This window comes from Gopherus evgoodei, unplaced genomic scaffold, assembly GCF_007399415.2.
Source record: "Gopherus evgoodei ecotype Sinaloan lineage unplaced genomic scaffold, rGopEvg1_v1.p scaffold_52_arrow_ctg1, whole genome shotgun sequence".
Taxonomy (NCBI): domain Eukaryota; kingdom Metazoa; phylum Chordata; order Testudines; family Testudinidae; genus Gopherus; species Gopherus evgoodei.
In genome coordinates, this window is record NW_022060073.1 from 1,452,978 (window position 1) to 1,471,053 (window position 18,076).

General features: G+C 71.3%; 3 protein-coding genes and 1 long non-coding RNA gene across 9 annotated transcripts in view; 1 reads left to right on the forward strand and 3 right to left on the reverse strand.

Annotated features, from left to right (window-relative positions):
• Nucleotides 1-3,309, forward strand: part of LOC115643226 (rhotekin-like) — a 39,365-nt gene extending 36,056 nt beyond the window's left edge. For 5 of the 6 annotated variants that reach the window (XM_030547110.1, XM_030547111.1, XM_030547113.1 and 2 more), the window contains 3 exons: nucleotides 857-1,022; nucleotides 1,378-1,482; nucleotides 2,752-3,309. In XM_030547110.1, coding sequence (XP_030402970.1) covers nucleotides 857-1,022; nucleotides 1,378-1,482; nucleotides 2,752-3,158 — 678 coding nt within the window. In that variant the 3' untranslated portion in view covers nucleotides 3,159-3,309. Of the gene's footprint in view, nucleotides 1-856; nucleotides 1,023-1,377; nucleotides 1,483-1,807; nucleotides 1,917-2,751 lie in introns of all 6 variants that reach the window. The other variant, XM_030547116.1, reaches the window with a different exon arrangement.
• Nucleotides 3,310-4,715: 1,406 nt separating this feature from the next.
• Nucleotides 4,716-7,008, reverse strand: LOC115643216 (ESX-1 secretion-associated protein EspK-like). Its single transcript, XM_030547101.1, has 3 exons — nucleotides 6,514-7,008; nucleotides 5,979-6,136; nucleotides 4,716-5,073 (listed from the first exon to the last, which is right to left on the reverse strand). Exons 1-3 carry the CDS (start codon nucleotides 6,815-6,817, stop codon nucleotides 4,993-4,995), a joined length of 543 nt encoding a protein of 180 aa, XP_030402961.1. The 5' UTR covers nucleotides 6,818-7,008; the 3' UTR covers nucleotides 4,716-4,992.
• On the reverse strand, nucleotides 6,844-16,673 carry LOC115643210 (leucine-rich repeat extensin-like protein 5). The gene is made up of 11 exons (XM_030547081.1): nucleotides 16,599-16,673; nucleotides 16,337-16,411; nucleotides 14,693-14,796; nucleotides 14,270-14,348; nucleotides 13,229-13,380; nucleotides 13,011-13,065; nucleotides 12,590-12,667; nucleotides 8,126-8,246; nucleotides 7,072-7,870; nucleotides 6,980-6,996; nucleotides 6,844-6,905 (listed from the first exon to the last, which is right to left on the reverse strand). The coding sequence occupies exons 1-11, from the start codon at nucleotides 16,671-16,673 to the stop codon at nucleotides 6,844-6,846; spliced, it is 1,617 nt and encodes a 538-aa protein (XP_030402941.1).
• Nucleotides 12,630-13,280, reverse strand: LOC115643218. The gene is made up of 3 exons (XR_003998302.1): nucleotides 13,229-13,280; nucleotides 13,011-13,065; nucleotides 12,630-12,667 (listed from the first exon to the last, which is right to left on the reverse strand). It is a non-coding gene; the product is annotated as an uncharacterized LOC115643218 (long non-coding RNA).
• Nucleotides 16,674-18,076: the final 1,403 nt, after the last annotated feature.

Below are 18,076 nucleotides of genomic sequence, written 5' to 3' on the forward strand. Positions count from 1 at the left end.
GTTGGGGGGGCGGGAAGCTGGGGGCTGGGATGGGGGGGTCTCTGCAGGGGGAGGTGTCAGGCCGGGGGCTGGGCTGTGTTGGGGGGCAAGCTGCGGGCTGGGCTGGGGGGTCTCTGTGGGGGAGGTGTCGGGTCTGCGGCTGGGCTGTGTCGGGGGGGCGGGAAGCTGGGGGCTGGGCTGGGGGGTCTCTGTTGGGGAGGTGTCGGGTCGGGGGCTGTGCTGTGTTGGGGGGGCGGGAAGCTGGGGGCTGGGCTGGGGGGTCTCTGTGGGGGAGGTGTCGGGTCTGGGGCTGGGCTGTGTCGGGGGCGGGAAGCTGGGGGCTGGGCTGGGGTGTCTCTGTGGGGGAGGTGTCGGGTCGGGGGCTGGGCTGTGTCGGGGGGGCGGGAAGCTGGGGGCTGGGCTGGGGAGTCTCTTTGGGGGAGGTGTCGGGCCGGGGGCTGGGCTTGTTGGGGGGGAAGCTGGGGGCGGGGAGGGGGGGGTCTCTGTGGGGGAGGTGTCGGGTCTGGGGCTGGGCTCTGTTGGGGGGGAAGCTGGGGGCTGGGCTGGGGTGTCTCTGTGGGGGAGGTGTCGGGTCGGGGGCTGGGCTGTGTCGGGGGGGCGGGAAGCTGGGGGCTGGGCTGGGGGGTCTCTGTGGGGGAGGTGTCGGGCTGGGGGCTGGGCTGTGTTGGGGGGGAAGCTGGGGGCTGGGATGGGGGGGTCTCTGCAGGGGGAGGTGTCGGGCCGGGGGCTGGGCTCTGTTGGGGGGGAAGCTGGGGGCTGGGCTGGGGGGTCTCTGCAGGGGGAGGTGTCGGGCCGGGGGCTGGGCTCTGTTGGGGGGGAAGCTGGGGGCTGGGCTCAGGGGTCTCTGCTGTGACAGGAGACGCGGATCCGGGCCACGGAGAAGGACCCCAGGAACAAGCTGCAGAGCATGTCGGTGACCAACCGCTATGGGGGGGAGGAGGTGACGCACACGCTGCTGGCGGAGAGCCGGGCCGACACGCAGCGCTGGATGGAGGCCTTCTGGCAGCACTTCTACGACTTGAGTGAGTGAGTGGGGCAGAGCTGGAGCCCCGGGGGGGTACAGCCGGAGGCCGGCCGGGGGCACTCTGGGCCAGACCCCGGGAGCCAGTGGGAGCCCAGGCCCACTGGGGGGCAGAGCAGCGAGTGGGGCTGGAGCTGTGCTCTGAGCTCAAACAGCTGATCCTGTGCGGTCAGGCCATGCCATAGCCGGGGCGGGCAGCTGTGCCAGTCGGAGTGCAGCTGGTGTCAATACACAAAGCAGCCACATGGGGGCAGTGCAAGTCCATCCTTCCCGGCTGGCATTTCCAGGGTACACCCCCCCCCGCCCCCAGCTGCTTGGGGGGCTGTGGAGTGACCCTGCCCCGCCCCTCCCTGCAGGCCAGTGGAAGCAGTGCTGTGATGAGCTGATGAAGATCGAGGTGCCATCCCCACGCAAGCCCCCAGCCCTGCTGGCCAAGCAGGGCTCCCTGTACCATGAGATGGGTAAGGGGAAGCGGCTTCCTGGGGTCCCTGTCCTGGGGATGGGCAGGGAGGGCCCAGCGTTGGGGGGCAGGCTGTCTCTGACATGGGGCCTGGGCACAGGGTCTGTGCACTGTCTGTCTGTCCTGGCTTCCTGTCTGCAGGGCCCTTGCCTGCTCTCTGCTAACCTAGCTGCTGGGGGGGTGACCCCCCCACTCGCTGCCCGTCTGACTCACACCCCTGGGTGTATGTTTCTGTAACCACTCCCCTTTCTCTCCCCTCCTGGCGCTGCCCTCCCTTCCCTTCTTCTGCCTCTTCCCCCCCCCCCCGGGCTGCCCCCGGGCACCAGCTCTCCCTGGCCCTGCGGTGCCGCCCGCGGCCTGCGAGGGGCTCCTGCTCCAGGATAACGCTGTCTCCGCTGAGATTCGGGCGCTTCTCTCCTCCTATTACAGTGACAGGTGACGTACGGGGCGGGGGGCGCATGGAGCTGGCCTGGCACAGGCAGGCCCAGGCTCCAGCAGGGCCCTTGCTCCAATGGCCTTTGTCTGCAGTGCCCCCTCCACAAACCCCCACATGCCTGTTGCCTCAGGGACACCCCGTCTCCCCCTGGGGCAGTGACCAGACAGGGTCATGTCTAGGGAGCAGGGCAGGAGTGCTGTCGGAGGGCGGGGCTTCTGGGCTACTGCAGCCCCAGCATCTCCCAGCAGGGGGCGCTGTGGGGGGAGGGGAGTGGGCAGGAGCCCTGGCTGTAGGGGGAGCACCCAGCTACTGCAGCCCCAGCATCTCCCAGCAGGGGGTGCTCTGGGGGGTGGAGTGGGGCAGGAGCCCTGGCTGTAGGGGGAGCACCCAGCTACTGCAGCCCCAGCATCTCCCAGCAGGGGGTGCTCTGGGGGGTGGGGTGGGGCAGGAGCCCTGGCTTTGGGGAGAGCTGCCAGCTACTCCAGCCCTGGCCTCTTCCAGCAAGGGGTGCTGTGGGGGGGAGTGGGGCAGAGCACTGGCTGGGGGGGACTCCCGGCTACCCCAGCCCCAGCAGGGGGTGCTGTGGGGGGAGGGGGAGGCAGGGAGGAGCACTGGTTGGGGGGGAGCTCTCGGCTACCAAAACCCCCATTTTTCCCAGCAGGGGGTGCTGTGGGGGGGGGGGAATGGGGCAGGAGCACTGGCTGGGCGGGGGGAGAGCTCTCCACTACTCCAGCCCAGGTCTCTCCCAGCAGGGGGTGCTGCAGGGAGTGGGGCAGGTGTGAGCTGGTGGTTCTGGGAGACATTTATCCTGATCCCCACCTCCTTGCCCCATAGCTATTGAGCCTGTGGACGACATTGAGGCCGTGACGGACATCCTGGCGCGGCGGGTGACGGCCCTGGAGCTGCGGCCAGACCTTGGCTGCCCCCCATGGCTGTCTCTCTTTGAGGGGCCCCTGCTCAGCGCGTCCCATGCCAGCATCACTTCTGAGACGGCCAGCGCCAGCCCCTCTCGCTCACGCCCGCCGTGGGGCCGGCCCCGCACGCTCTCCCTGGACGCCAGGCTCAGCACGCTGAAGGGGCGTGCTGGGAAGGGCCCCGCCACCGCCCTGCGCCTGCTGGCCGGCCCCCCCCACTCCAGCTCCTCCAGCAGCGGCAGCACCACCCCCGAGTCAGAGCGCCAGGGCCGCTGCCCCACTCGCCCCACCCTGGATCCTCGCAGCTGTCTGCAATCCCAGGTCTGAGCAGCAGGGGGTGCCCGGAGGCGGCACCTGCACCCTGACCAGGACTGGAGGTGATGGGGAAGATGCCCTGGGCAGGGGCCCCCTCATGGCCCAGCCAGCCCCATGGACCTCTGCTCCGGCAGCAGCGTTGGCTGAGCCGCGGTGTCAGTTCTCCATCTGAGCAGCCAGCACCTCCCCACCCGTCCTCCCGATGAGCCCCCACGCTTGGGACGTCCCTATCGCAGGGCCAAGGGAACCCCACCGGGGCATGTGCCCCCTCGACCCCACCCGGGGCATCCCTTGTGAGCTGCCTGGCATCTGCTGGGAAGGGCTGGTTAGGAACAACAGTCCCTGCCCCAGCCTAGGGCACAGGGTCTGCTTGCTCCCCCGGCTGTGCTGAACCCTGAGCCAAGGGCCTGCCCCACAGGTGCTGAACTCATCCCTCCCCCGGGGAGCTGCCTCTGGCCCCCAGACAGACACAGCACAGGAAGCGGGGCAGCCTGTGGGCTCTTGGGCCCATGGTGTGGGTGCGACGCGGCTGAGCTGTCCTCAGCCGGGCTTCAGAGCAAAGGATGAACCGGGGGGTTCGGGATGAAAACTGGAATTATTTTGGCAAGGTGACACTGAAGGGGAGGGAGATGGGCCTGGGGATTCCCTAATTCCAGCTAACGGCTTCTCCTTGCTAACCAGCCCCTGGGCCTGGAATTGGCTCCATGCCCCTGCCCATGCAGCTGCAGCCCGCCCAAAACAGCCCAGCTTCCCTGCAGACGTGTGCACAGCCCCTCCCCCATGGGGCTGGCTGTCTGGGGGAGGGAAGTGAGGCTGCAGCCGCCTCATTAATATGCATTAAAATGTATTTAATGTTCCCAGTCTCTGATTTGGGGCAGGGGGGTGGAGTGGGGTGGGACTGGCCCTGCTGGGGTGATCAGATGTCCTGGTTTTACAGGGACAGTCCTGCTATTTGGGGCTTTGTGTTCTGTGGGCTCCTCTTCCCCCCCACACCCCATCCCTGGTGGGGGCAGCTTGCTCTCTGGGCCCAGCTGGCCTCACCCCCCTGTGAGCTGGGGCCCTGCAGGCAGCTGTGATGTCAAAAGCAGCCAGTGGCCCATGGGACCCAGAGCCACTGGGAGCCCCCCACCCCAGCCCAACCTGCCCTCCCTGGGTCCGGCTAGCTGGGGGAGGGAGGCAGCTCAGCCCCCCTCCATGAGGGAGCCCTCCCCCCACCCCCTTCCCCCAAACAGCTCAGGGGGGTTGGGCCACTCTCTGCTGTTGGGGTGGGGCACCCCCTGCTCAGCACCCCATAGCCTCCAGCCAACCCCCCCTTTCCTGTGAGGCCAACCTGGGTACTGGGCCCCACGTGCCTCACACCCGGCCCACACCCCCGGCCCTGGTGAGAATGGACACGGGGGGGCTGCTTTGCCCACAGCTGGGGGCGCAGGGGCGAGCGGCGTTCCCAGCAGGAGGGCTGGGCTGGGCTGGGCCATGCCCCCCCTGGCTGGCTCAGTGGCCTTGGGCCCCATGGTGGGGATGAGTCCGGGTCCCACGGGCTGTGCGAGGGGCAGAGAAGCCAGACCCACGGCCAGTTCCCACAGCTCCTTTATTTGGCCGTGGAGGCCACGGCCCAGGTTGCAGGGTAACATGGTGGGTCGGGGGCTCACCCAGCGAGCAGAGACCGAGGTGCTGGGGGTTCAGAGCGCAGGCACCCCCAGAGTGGGGGGAGGGGGGAATTGCTGGTTCTTAGAAGGGCCCGGGGGGGTGCAATCCAAGCAGCCCCCTGGCACGTTGCAGTCATAAAGCCGAGCCCACGCGGGCTCTGTGGGTAGGATGAGTGCGGGGGTCCGGCAGCCCCTGCTGTCTACGCAGTACGGAGGGAGGGGCCCTCAACGGTCTCCCCCTCCTCCAGCGCCGCCTTGCAGAGAGACCCAGGCTGTGTCCCCTGCGGAGAGAGAGGCAGCTCAGCCACAGGTGCCACTGCTGGGGAGTCGCCCCCGGCCCTCCCTCCCCCCCCCCCGCTGCAGGGCATCCTGGCCAGGCCGCCCCATCCCTGCTCGCTGGGGCAGTCCCGAAGTGGGGGGGGGGCAGAGGGGGAGGCCAGAGCCGCAGTACCTGCTGGGGGATCCCACGCCACTTGCAGCTGGAGCTTGGCACCACTGCTCAGGGCGCCCTGCAGAAAGAGAGGGGCACTGGGGGGGGGCAGGGCGCTCCCACTGGCCCCCCATGGGACAGATACTCTGGCCTCTAGGGCCTGTGCAGCCTGGCACAGCTGTCGGGGTGGGGGGCTGCAATGGGGGCACCTGCCCATGGGAGCCTGAGCTGACGCCACATGGGACCTGCTCCTGACATGGGCCTCAATTGCAGCCAGTTCGCCCCTAGAGGGGAAAGGCCCCATTCTCCCCCCCTCCCGATCCAGCCAGCCCTCGGGCAGATTGGAGCCAGCGCCCCCTAGAAGGGAAAGGCCCCATTCTCCCCCACCCCCTGATCCAGCCAGCCCCCAGCCCTCGCGCAGATTGGAGCCAGCGCCCCATAGAGGGGAAAGGCCCCATTCTCTCCCCCACCCCTGATCCAGCCAGCCCCCAGACCTCGCGCAGATTGGAGCAGTGCCCCATAGAGGGGAAGGCCCCATTCTCTTCCCCCCCCCCCCATCCAGCCAGTCCCCTGCCCTGGGGCAGATTGGAGCCAGCGCCCCCTAGAGGGGAAAGGCCCCATTCTCCCCCCCGATTGAGCCAGCTTGGGCTGGGGCCCTGGGGCAGAGTGTAGTTGGTGCCTCCTGGGGGGGAAAGGCCCCATGTCCTGACCTTGCCAGCCCGACATTAAACTCCTTATAGGTTTTGGCTCCATTACCTTCTCTCCTGGCTCCAGCTCCAGCTCCACTGAGCTCTGGCCACCTCCCGGCCTCCTGCCTGCTATGCCGTTGTGTCCTGACTCCGGGAGGAGCTCCGCCAGGCTGGCCTCTGGCGCCAGGCAGGGCCTGTGGGAGGGCTCCGGCGGTGCCTCCCCACCTACAGGGAGACGGATGAGGGCTGAGCGCCTGGCACTCACTCTGCGGAGGGCTGCTGGGCTCCGTCACTCTGCCTGCCTGGCTGGTGGCAATTCAGGAATCCCGCCGCCTCCCCCCAGAGCAGAACGCCTCTGAGTGACAGCCCAGCCAAGCAGCCTTGCCCTCCCCCTGGGGGGGGTTTGCTGTGGGGGGCCATGCTAGACGGGGGTTTCCTGCTGGGGGTTGTGCCGAGGGGGGGGACAGACCCGCTGGGAGGTTTCCTGCTGGAAGTTGTGCTGGGGGGTGGGGGCAGACCTGCCGGCCCAGGTGACCCCAGTGCTGGCTCAGCCCAGCAGTTCCCTGTGTGTGCAACAGCACCATTCTGCCCCGAACACCCACCTGCCATGGGGTCCTCGCCAGGCATGGGGGCTGCAGCCGTGGAGGGGCCAGGATGCCAGGGCCACGGGGGCACGGACTGAGGCAGAGATTCCAGGGAGCAGGACTCTGCGCTGGAGAGAACTGGGCAGCTTTGAGCAGGCTCCCCTCCAGCCAATGATGGATTAGTGGGGTTAGCGAGGGGCCCAGTTGGCACATCTGGGAGACTGCCATGGGGCCCCTCAGTGGGCACCAGCTCTGCCAGCAGGGAGCCCTCAGTGGGGCCCTGGGATGATATGGGACCCAAGCAAGGGGCATCCTCCTCCATGGGCAGAAACGTATCTGGGGGCTGGCTCAGAGACACGGGGGACGGGGGGGTGGCAGAGGGTAGAGAATGAAGAAGTGGAGACCCAGCCCTGGGAGGGGTTGGGGGGCTGGCAGGGGGTGGAGACCCAGCTCTGGGAGGGGTGGCAGTGTGTGGAGGGCTGACAGGGGGTGGAGACCCAGCTCTGGGAGGAGTTGGGGGCTGGCAGAGGGTGGAGACCCAGCTCTGGGAGGGGTAGCAGGGGTGGGGGGCTGGCAGGGGGTGGAGACCTGGCTCTGGCAGGGGGTGGAGACGTGGCTCTGGGAGAGGATGGAGACCCGGCTCTGGGAGAGGATGGAGATCCGGCTCTGGCAAGGGGGGCAGGAGGTGGAGACCCGGCTCTGGGAGGGGTAGCAGGGGGTGGGGGGCTGGCAGGGGGTGGAGACGCGGCTCTGGGAGAGGATGGAGACCCAGCTCTGGGAGAGGATGGAGATCTGGCTCTGGCAAGGGGGGCAGGAGGTGGAGACCCGGCTCTGGGAGGGGGTGGGGGGCTGGCAGGGGCTGGAGACCTGGCTCTGGCATGGGGGACAGGGGGTGGAGACCCAGGTTCAGCCAGGCTGATGGGAGGCAGAGTCATGGTTCCATCTGGGCTGATGTGGAATGAATCTTTGGTCCTGGGCTGAATAGCTGGGAGTAGGGGCCCTGTCCTGCGTGGGCTGGTGAGGGGCAGGGGTTGGGCCCCACGCAGGCTGGTGGGGGGCAGGGGCCCTGTCCCATGCAGGCTGGTGGGGGACAGGGGTTGGGCCCTGGGCAGGCTGGTCGGGGACAGGGGCCCTGTCCCGCGTGGGCTGGTGGGGGGCAGGGGTTGGGCCCCTGGCGGGCTGGTGGGGGACACGGGTGTGGGTCTGCGTGGACTGTCAGGAGGAGCAGCCCTGCTGGAGCTGGATTCAGTGGGGCGAGGGCTGGAGGGGGCCGGGAGGAAGTCACCCGGTGAAGTGGGGGGCTCTGGCCGGCGGAAGATGTAGGCAGACTCCGTCAGGCTGCGCTGGTAGCGCAGGTAGGGCCTGTGGGGTGCTCCTGGGGGGAAAGCACAGAGGAGACTGTCAGTACCTGCTTCCACTGCCCCTCCTGCACCATCACCCACCACTGCCATGCAGCCACCTCTGGGTGCAACACGGCAGCTGCTTAACCCATAGGCCCCTAAGAGCTCCCTCATGCCCCCAGCAAATGGCAGACTCGGTTTGCAGGCGGCAGCACCGAGGGCTCCCAGCCAGGCAGCATTTCGGGACAGGAAATGAAGCCGAATCCCGCGCTGGGGGCTGAGACACTCACCTGGCCTGACACCCAGGGGCGAGAGGGGCGACTGGGCACCCGAAGTGGAGCTGGAGTGTTCCCGCTGCCTGAAGAAGTCCCGGGGATTCTGTGAGCGCTGGGAGACCAGCGTGGCCGCCTCCTGCAATGCACAGAGAGTGAGGGGGGCCCCGAGGGGCCGGGCAGGGGGCTGGGGGTGGGGGCCCAGCCTGAGGGGGGAGGATGTTAGTGTAGGCCCGGCCCAGCAGGGGGTGTCCTGGCCGGGTGGGGGGGCAGGAGGCTAGGACGGGCCCGGGCCAGCAGGGGGCATCCTGGCGGGGTGGGGGGCAGGAGGCTAGGATGAACCCAGGCCAGTAGGGGGCATCCTGGTTGGGTGGGGGACAGAAGGCTAGGAGGGGCCCGGCCCAGCAGGGGGCGCCCTGGCCGGGTAGGGGCGCTGGAGGCTAGGACGGGCCTGCGCCCTGGACGGTAGGGGGAAGGGAGGCTAGGGGCCCCCCCGGAGTAGGGGGCAGGAGGGCTAGGACGGCCCGGCCCAGCAGAGGGTGCCCTGGCCGGGTAGGGGGGGCAGGAGGCTAAGACGGGCCTGGCCCAGCAGGGGGAGCCCTGCCGGGTGGGGGGGCAGGAGGCTAGGACGGGCCCCAGCCCAGCAGAGGGTGCCCTGTGCCGGGTAGGGGGCAGGAGGCTAGGACGGGCCTGGGCCCAGCAGGGGGAGCCCTGGCCGGGTGGGGGGGCAGGAGGCTAGGACGGGCCCGGCCCAGCAGGGGGGCGCCCTGGCCGTGTAGGGGGCCAGAAGGCTAGGACGGGCCCGGCCCAGCAGGGGGCGCCCTGGCCGGGTGGGGGGACAGGAGGCTAGGACGGGCCCGGCCCAGCAGAGGGTGCCCTGGCCGGGTGGGGGGGCAGGAGGCTAGGACGGGCCCGGCCCAGCAGAGGGAGCCCTGGCCGGGTGGGGGGGCAGGAGGCTAGGACGGGCCCGGCCCAGCAGAGGGTGCCCTGGCCGGGTAGGGGGGCAGGAGGCTAGGACGGGCCTGGCCCAGCAGGGGGCACCCTGGCGGGTGGGGGGGCAGGAGGCTAGGACGGGCCCGGCCCAGCAGGGGGCGCCCTGGCCGGGTGGGGGGGCAGGAGGCTAGGACGGGCCCGGCCCAGCAGAGGGTGCCCTGGCCGGGTGGGGGGGGCAGGAGGCTAGGACGGGCCCGGCCCAGCAGAGGGTGCCCGGGCCGGGTAGGGGGGCAGGAGGCTAGGACGGGCCTGGCCCAGCAGGGGGCGCCCTGGCCGGGTGGGGGGGCAGGAGGCTAGGACGGGCCCGGCCCAGCAGAGGGCCCCCTGGCCGGGTAGGGGGGCAGGAGGCTAGGATGGGCCTGGCCCAGCAGAGGGTGCCCTGGCCGGGTAGGGGGGCAGGAGGCTAGGACGGGCCCGGCCCAGCAAGGGGTGCCCTGGCCGGGTAGGGGCGCTGGAGGCTAGGACGGGCCTGCGCCCTGGCCGGGTAGGGGGGCAGGAGGCTAGGACGGGCCCGGCCCAGCAGGGGGCGCCCTGGCCGGGTAGGGGGGGCAGGAGGCTAGGACGGGCCTGGCCCAGCAGGGGGCGCCCTGGCCGGGTGGGGGGGCAGGAGGCTAGGACGGGCCTGGCCCAGCAGGGGGCGCCCTGGCCGGGTGGGGGGGCAGGAGGCTAGGACGGGCCTGGCCAGCAGGGGGCGCCCTGGCCGGGTGGGGGGGCAGGAGGCTAGGACGGGCCCGGCCCAGCAGAGGTGCCCTGGCCGGGTAGGGGGGCAGGAGGCTAGAACGGGCCCGGCCCAGCAGGGGGTGCCCTGGCCGGGTAGGGGCGCTGGAGGCTAGGACGGGCCTGCGCCCTGGCCGGGTAGGGGGGCAGGAGGCTAGGACGGGCCCAGCCCAGCAGGAGGCGCCCTGGCCGGGTAGGGGGGGCAGGAGGCTAGGACGGGCCTGGCCCAGCAGGGGGCGCCCTGGCCGGGTGGGGGGGCAGGAGGCTAGGACGGGCCTGGCCCAGCAGGGGGCGCCCTGGCCGGGTGGGGGGGCAGGAGGCTAGGACGGGCCGGGCCCAGCAGGGGGCGCCCTGGCCGGGTGGGGGGGCAGGAGGCTAGGACGGGCCCGGCCCAGCAGAGGGCGCCCTGGCCGGGTAGGGGGGCAGGAGGCTAGGACGGGCCTGGCCCAGCAGGGGGTTGCCCTGGCCGGGTAGGGGGGCAGGAGGCTAGGATGGGCCCGGCCCAGCAGGGGGCACCCTGGCCGGGTGGGGGGGCAGGAGGCTAGGACGGGCCCGGCCCAGCAGAGGGTGCCCTGGCCGGGTAGGGGGGCAGGAAGCTAGGACGGGCCTGGCCCAGCAGGGGGTGCCCTGGCCGGGTAGGGGGGCAGGAGGCTAGGACGGGCCTGGCCCAGCAGGGGGTGCCCTGGCCGGGTAGGGGGGCAGGAGGCTAGGACGGGCCTGGCCCAGCAGGGGGGTGCGCTGGCCGGGTAGGGGGGCAGGAGGCTAGGATGGGCCTGGCCCAGCAGGGGGCGCCCTGGCCGGGTAGGGGCGCTGGAGGCTAGGACGGGCCTGCGCCCTGGCCGGGTAGGGGGGCAGGAGGCTAGGACGGGCCTGGCCCAGCAGGGGGAGCCCTGGCCGGGTGGGGGGGCAGGAGGCTAGGACGGGCCCGGCCCAGCAGGAGGCGCCCTGGCCGGGTAGTGGGGCAGGAGGCTAGGATGGGCCCGGCCCAGCAGGGGGCGCCCTGGCCGGGTAGGGGGCCAGAAGGCTAGGACGGGCCTGGCCCAGCAGGGAGCGCCCTGGCCGGGTGGGGGCCAGAAGGCTAGGACGGGCCCGGCCCAGCAGAGGGTGCCCTGGCCGGGTGGGGGGGCAGGAGGCTAGGACAGGCCCGGCCCAGCAGGGGGGCCCTGGCCAGGTGGGGGGGCAGGAGGCTAGGACGGGCCCGGCCCAGCAGAGGGTGCCCTGGCCGGGTAGGGGGGCAGGAGGCTAGGACGGGCCTGGCCCAGCAGGGGGTGCCCTGGCCGGGTAGGGGGGCAGGAGGCTGGGACGGGCCCGGCCCAGCAGGAGGCGCCCTGGCCGGGTAGTGAGGCAGGAGGCTAGGACGGGCCTGGCCCAGCAGGGGGTGCCCTGGCGGGTAGGGGGGCAGGAGGCTAGGAGGGGCCCGGCCCAGCAGGGGGCGCCCTGGCCGGGTAGGGGGGCAGGAGGCTAGGACGGGCCCGGCCCAGCAGAGGGCGCCCTGGCCGGGTAGGGGGGCAGGAGGCTAGGATGGGCCTGGCCCAGCAGGGGGCGCCCTGGCCGGGTGGGGGGGCAGGAGGCTAGGACGGGCCCGGCCCAGCAGAGGGCGCCCTGGCCGGGTAGGGGGGCAGGAGGCTAGGACGGGCCCGGCCCAGCAGGGGGTGCCCTGGCCGGGTGGGGGGGCCGGAGGCTCGGATGGGCCTGGCCCAGCAGGGGGCGCCCTGGCCGGGTAGGGGCAGGAGGCTAGGACGGGCCCGGCCCAGCAGAGGGTGCCCTGGCCGGGTAGGGGGGCAGGAGGCTAGGACGGGCCTGGCCCAGCAGCGGGTGCCCTGGCCGGGTAGGGGGGCAGGAGGCTAGGACGGGCCCGGCCCAGCAGAGGGTGCCCTGGCTGGGTGGGGGCCAGAAGGCTAGGACGGGCCCGGCCCAGCAGAGGGTGCCCTGGCCGGGTAGGGGGGCAGGAGGCTAGGACGGGCCCGGCCCAGCAGGGGGCGCCCTGGCTGGGTGGGGGCCAGAAGGCTAGGACGGGCCCGGCCCAGCAGAGGGTGCCCTGGCCGGGTAGGGGGGCAGGAGACTAGGACGGGCCTGGCCCAGCAGAGGGTGCCCTGGCCGGGTAGGGGGGCAGGAGGCTAGGACGGGCCCGGCCCAGCAGAGGGTGCCCTGGCCGGGTAGGGGGGCAGGAAGCTAGGACGGGCCTGGCCCAGCAGGGGGTGCCCTGGCCGGGTGGGGGGGCAGGAGGCTAGGATGGGCCTAGCCCAGCAGGGGCGCCCTGGCCGGGTGGGGGGGCAGGAGGCTAGGACGGGCCCGGCCCAGCAGAGGGCGCCCTGGCGGGTAGGGGGGCAGGAGGCTAGGACAGGCCTGGCCCAGCAGGGGGCGCCCTGGCCGGGTGGGGGGGCAGGAGGCTAGGACGGGCCCGGCCCAGCAGGGGGCGCCCTGGCCGGGTGGGGGGGCAGGAGGCTAGGACGGGCCCGGCCCAGCAGAGGGTGCCCTGGCCGGGTAGGGGGGCAGGGGGCTAGGACGGGCCTGGCCCAGCAGGGGGCGCCCTGGTTGGGTGGGGGGGCAGGAGGCTAGGACGGGCCCGGCCCAGCAGAGGGTGCCCTGGCCGGGTAGGGGGGCAGGACGCTAGGACGGGCCCGGCCCAGCAGGGGGCGCCCTGGCTGGGTGGGGGCCAGAAGGCGAGGACGGGCCCGGCCAGCAGAGGGTGCCCTGGCCCGGGTAGGGGGGCAGGAGGCTAGACGGGCCTGGCCCAGCAGGGGGTGCTCTCTATAGGCTCCCACCACTTACCACGGCCTTTCTCGATGGACTCGCTGCGCCGGAACCGGTTCCCCGCATGGCCTCCTCGTGCTCCCGCTGCTGCTGCTCCTGGGACAGGATAAAGCAGAGACCCTCAGAGAGCTGGGGCGCCAGCTGTGGGGGCAGCTTGAGGGAGATGGGCCCCCATGTCCTCTGCCCGCTGCCTGCCTCGGTTCATGCTCCTTCCTGGGGCCGGATTCCCCTGCCCTGCCAGCCCCCAGCCGCAAGACGCCCTGTGCACCTCCTGCGCCTCCGTACTCAGCCTGTGCCACGCCGGCTCCGGCGCTGCCCCCAGCCCCTCTCAGCGTCTGCCTGGCAGCCCCAGCCCTTCCCTGGAGGAGGCTCCCCCGCCGGCCCCAGCCCAGTGCTGGCTCCCTGACGTAGGGGCAGGGCGGGCGCTGCTTCCACTCACCCATCGGGCTTTCTCCTTCCTCCGCTCCTCAGCCTCCAGCCGTGCCTGCTCCTTCCTGCAGAGAGAGCCAGGGAGGCAGGACGGGCCCCGGGTCAGCCTAGGAGTGCGTGAGCCCTGGCTGGGCCCGGCTCGGCCCAGGTGCAGGGCTCCCAGGCAGGTCTGCGGATGGGCAGGGGCGCCAGGCATGGCAGCCCCGGGGGACAGGCTGGGGGACTGACCTCTGCTCCTCGATCAGCCTCTCCTTCTCCTTGAACTTGCGCTCTCGCTCAGACGCCTCTCTCTTCTCCTCCTCCCTGCGCTCGCGTTCCCAGCGCTTGCGCTCCTCCAGCAGCCGCCGGCGCTCCTCCTCCTTCCGCTGCTCCTCTTCCCTCTGCGTACAGCACAGGGCGCCGAGCTCCAGGGGACCCCAAACAGCCTCCAGCACGGGGCAGGGCCCATCCCCGAAGCCAGGCGCAGAGCTCCCACCTGGCCCTGGCCCAGCCCCCCCGCACCCCCCTCCGCGTCTCCAGCCAGCCCTGCTCCCAAAGTCTCCCCAAGGGCAGTACTGCGGGGACGCACCAGTGCTCCATGAAAAGCAAAGTCTGAGAACCACTGGACCACTCACTCAGCATTCCCGCCCCTCCTCATTACACCTCCCCTGGCTGCTCCAGGGGCGCTGTGGGGAGCGGGGCAGGAGCCCTGGCTGTGTGGGGAGCTCCGGGCTAGTCCAGCCCCAGCCTCTCCCAGCAGGGGGCGCTGTGGGGAGCAGGGCAGGAGCCCTGGCTGCCTGGGGAGCTCTGGGCTAGTCCAGCCCCAGCCTCTCCAGCAGGGGGCGCTGTGGGGAGCGGGGCAGGAGCCCTGGCTGTGGGGAGAGCTCCGGGCTAGTCCAGCCCCAGCCTCTCCCAGCAGGGGGCGCTGTGCAGAGCGGGGCAGGAGCCCTGGCTGTGTGGGGAGCTCGGGCTAGTCCAGCCCCGGCCTCTCCCAGCAGGGGGCGCTGTGGGGAGCGGGGCAGGAGCCCTGGCTGTGGGGGGAGCTCCGGGCTAGTCCAGCCCCGGCCTCTCCCAGCAGGGGGCGCTGTGGGAGCAGGGCAGGAGCCCTGGCTGTGTGGGGAGCTCTGGGCTAGTCCAGCCCCGGCCTCTCCCAGCAGGGGGCGCTGTGGGGAGCGGGGCAGGAGGCCTGGCTGTGGGGGCAGTTCCCGGCTACACAGGCATGGGGCAGGGCCTGGGGTAGGGCTCACGCCCCTGAGCAGGGGGTCTCTTGGGACTGCGCTGTCTGCTCACCTCGGCCTGTGCCCAGAACGAATCCCGTTTGGTCCTGCGGATCTCCAGGGCGGGGTTCGTTTTCCTGTAGTTGGTTGCCCTGCGGGGAGAGGCAGAAATGTGTCCAAGGAGGGCTCAGAGCAGCCCCTTCCCTAGGACATCTCCATCCCTGTGCTGGGTCATGGCAGCTCAGTGAGGGGGGAGGGTCCCAGGGCCCTGCAGGTGGCGTCACCCCCCCCTTGCACCAGCTGGGCTCCTGTCTGCGCCCGGTGCAGCACATGCCAGCCTGGCCCATCTGCAGGGAAACCCCAACAGCCCCTCCCCTCAAACACCCCACAGCATCAGTCCGTCTGGCCCCAATCCCTGCACTTCCCCTACCCCCTGCCAGCCCCACCTGCCCCCCTGCTCACCACCAGTTCCTCTGAGCCGCTGGCTGGTGCTCGCCTGGAGGCGCTGCCCCCGGCTGGCGCGAGCTGGGACAGCACACGGTGCAGCCCCTCCTGCGTCACCTCATCGGGGCGGCGGGCACCCAGCACCAGGCTGGCCTCCTGCACAGGGGAGGGGAGGACAGCGTCAGCTCTGCTCGCCCCAGGCCTGGGACACGGGGAGCGCCCCCCGGGGAACCAGCACACAGCCTGGGAAGGGGGGAGCCAGCTCTCCCCGGCGCAGGCCCTGGATGCAGCCTGCTCCATGCCAGCTCCGGCCTGTGCCCCCCCATGGGGCAGGACGCTGGCTGGCTGGTTTGCAGCCTGGCTCTGGCAGATTCCTGCCCAGCCCCGGCTCCACTCCCACTTATTGATAGGTTCTTGGGCTCCAGATGGTTGAGCCGTTTCCCCTGGGCTAGGCCACGCAGGGGGCTGGGTGCCCGGGCTGGGGGAGGACGGGACAGACAGGGCCACTCACCGGGGCCTGCTCCTGCCTTGGGGGGAGGGAAGCACCTGTGCACCGAGCTAAGGCTCCAGCACTGGAAACGGGACAGACCCAAACAAGAGACGGGCCGCGGAGGGGTTGGAGAGGGGCCCCCAGCTGCTCCCCACCCCCTTCCTGCCTGGGGAAAGCCGGTGCAGCCCCCCAGCTCCAGGGCCAGGAGGAACCGCAGCCGAGGCTGGGAACGGCAGAGCCTGAGTTGGCAGCACCAGGAATGTGCTGACCAAAGCATCCAAAGGCCAGGGGCCTGCCCAGGGCAGGGGTCTGAGCTGGCGGGGGGGGGAGCTGAGGGAGGGATAGGGAGTGAGTCTGAGAGAAGTGAAGCCAAACACCAGGGACGTGGCAGGGGCTGGGGGGGGGGGCAGCGAGACAGCCAAGCCCGGAGCTGCTGGACAACACCACCCCCACAGTGCCCCCTACTGGAGAGGCCCAGAGCTGGAGTGGCCAGGAGCCCCCTCCCCACAGCCAGTACTCCTGCCCCACCCCCCACAGTGCCCCCTACTGGGAGAGGCCGGAGCTGGAGTGGCCAGGAGCCCCCTCCCCACAGCCAGTACTCCTGCCCACCCCCCCACAGTGCCCCCTACTGGGAGAGGCCGGAGCTGGAGTGGCCAGGAGGCCCCCTCCCCACAGCCAGTGCTCCTGCCCCACCCCCCACAGTGCCCCCTACTGGGAGAGGCCGGAGCTGGAGTGGCCAGGAGCCCCCTCCCCACAGCCAGTTCTCCTGCCCCATCCCCCACAGTGCCCCCTACTGGGAGAGGCCGGAGCTGGAGTGGCCAGGAGCCCTCCCCCACAGCCAGTGCTCCTGCCCCACCCCCCACAGTGCCCCCTACTGGGAGAGGCCGGAGCTGGAGTGGCCAGGAGCCCCCTCCCCACAGCCAGTGCTCCTGCCCCACCCCCCACAGTGCCCCCTACTGGGAGAGGCCGGAGCTGGAGTGGCCAGGAGCCCCCACCCCACAGCCAGTGCTCCAGCCCCCCCCCCCCACAGTGCCCCCTACTGGGAGAGGCCGGACTGGAGTGGCCAGCAGCCCCCTGCCCCCAGCCAGCGCTCCTGCCCCGCCCCCACAGCGCCCGCTTTGCGACAGTCTCTGTGACCCCTCTCTCTCATGGACCTGTCTCAGTGCCCAGCGTTCCCTGGGGTGCCCCCAGCGGGCAGGAGCTCACCTTGAAGAAGGCCTTGATGGCAGGCAGATGCCCCGCACAGGTCTGTCTGTGGGACTCCGGCACCTGCTCCCCCACCTGGGCACCAAGCAGACATCGGCTCAGCCGGGCAGCCAGTGCCAGCGCAGGACCCACGCCGAGCCAGCTCACTCCACCCCCTGCGCCTCCGCGGCTGGCTGCCGTGCGCTCCCCCTGCAGCCCCTGGAGAAGGGCCCCCCCAGGAGAGACCCGGCTCCCCCTCCTCCCTGTGGGTACAGAATGTCACTGAGCTTGGCAGGCCGTCCCCTGCATTCGGCGCCAGGGCTGGGGCTCCCTCAGAGTCCACTCCCCTGTGGGGCATGGCTGTTCCCTTCCTCAGTGTCCCTCCATTCCCCTAAGTTGGCCAAAGTGCCCACTTTCCCCCGTCCCCCTGATCTTCCTCAGACACCCTACAGACCCACACACCCCCAGCTGACCCCTGCAGCGTGCAGTTGTCCTTCGGGAATGCTGCCCGGAGATGGAGAGCGCAGGGTCTGTCTGGACAAGAGGGACACGCCCTGCTCCGGATGGCGGGGCCCTGCTGCCCAGAACCACAGACCCCGGGACGGTATCGATTCGCTGAGGGGCTCCCCCAGGCAGCAGATCTGCCGCCTGCTCTGCTCAGACAGCCCCAGGGCTGGGTGAGGGGGACCTGGCAGCTGGCACCATGATCCAGAGCTCTTGGAACCAGGGAGTCAGGTGTCGGGGGCAAGAAAGCACCCCGATGTGCTGATGAGGCCAAAGCTGGAGTGGGTGGGAGCGTCCCCCACAGCCAGGGCTCCTGCCCCGCTCCCCACAATGCTCTCTGCTGGGAGAGGCCAGGGCTGGAAGCAGTGGAAGTGGGGGTGCTCAGTGCCTGCTGCCCCAGCCCCCCCCAGCTGGCCCTCCAGGGGGGCTGCGGCTGTGTGTGCAGAATGGAGAACGGCCTGCACCCTGGGCGGGGCCTATGTCTGGAACTCAAGTGCAGCCTGTGCCAGGGCACGTGGGGCACACGCAGCTCCCTGCGTCTGGGGCAGCACACGCGGGATGTGGGGCTGCACACACCCATAGACCTGCAGCGGGGGTTACGCAGCCCACCCCACCCCACCACCACCCTGTCAGATGCCAAGGAGCTGGGAGAGACAAGGAGCCACTTAATGGCCCCATATGTGGCCCCCCTGCTGCCCCCGAATCTCTCCTGCTACCTGCCCATCCACTGAGTCTCCCCACCCTGCGCCCCCCCTCGCCCCGCCCCAGTGAGCGGGAACGAGAAGCAGTTGTGTCTGCTGGGTCCTGCCAGCGAGGTGAGGTCAGCGGGTGGGGAGGCCTCGTGGCCTTGGTGAGGAGCCTGGGACTGGGGCCGCAGCAGCCATCTGTGATCCCAGACAGGCACCAGCCCCCCAAGCAAACCCACGCAGGGACCCAGCCCCCCAACTGGCTCCAGAACCCTAACCAGGGACCCAGCCCTGCAAACAGGGATCCTGCTCCCCAACCAACCCCCCCAACAGGGACCCAGCCCCCAACCAGCCCCAGATTCCGCAACCAGGGACCCAGTCCCATACGCCGGCCCCAGCCCTCCCAACCGGGGACCGAGTCCCACCAAGCAGCAACCCAGGCATTAAGGGTACTATAAGCACCCCCAGTAAGTCTGGCCCCCAGCAGAGGGCAAATGGACCCCCTCCCCAGCTGGGGCTGGGACCCGCCATGCCCCCCACCGCCTGCAACTCTCACCCAGTTGATGAGGAT

Excerpts from the sequence above, each read along its gene's own strand:
- LOC115643210 (XM_030547081.1), bottom strand. The coding sequence starts at position 16,673 with ATGCCCCACAGGGGAGTGGACTCTGAGGGAGCCCCAGCCCTGGCGCCG. Across the intron at positions 14,797-16,336 it reads CCATCAAGGCCTTCTTCAAG|GAGGCCAGCCTGGTGCTGGG; the intron begins GTGAGCTCCTGC and ends TCCCCTGTGCAG. Across the intron at positions 12,668-13,010 it reads GGAAGGAGAAAGCCCGATGG|GAGCAGCAGCAGCGGGAGCA; the intron begins GTGAGTGGAAGC and ends ATCCTGTCCCAG.
- LOC115643216 (XM_030547101.1), bottom strand. The coding sequence starts at position 6,817 with ATGGAGGAGGATGCCCCTTGCTTGGGTCCCATATCATCCCAGGGCCCC. Across the intron at positions 6,137-6,513 it reads TGGCGAGGACCCCATGGCAG|GTGGGGAGGCACCGCCGGAG; the intron begins GTGGGTGTTCGG and ends GTCTCCCTGTAG. Across the intron at positions 5,074-5,978 it reads AGCTGGAGCCAGGAGAGAAG|GGGACACAGCCTGGGTCTCT; the intron begins GTAATGGAGCCA and ends CTCTCTCCGCAG.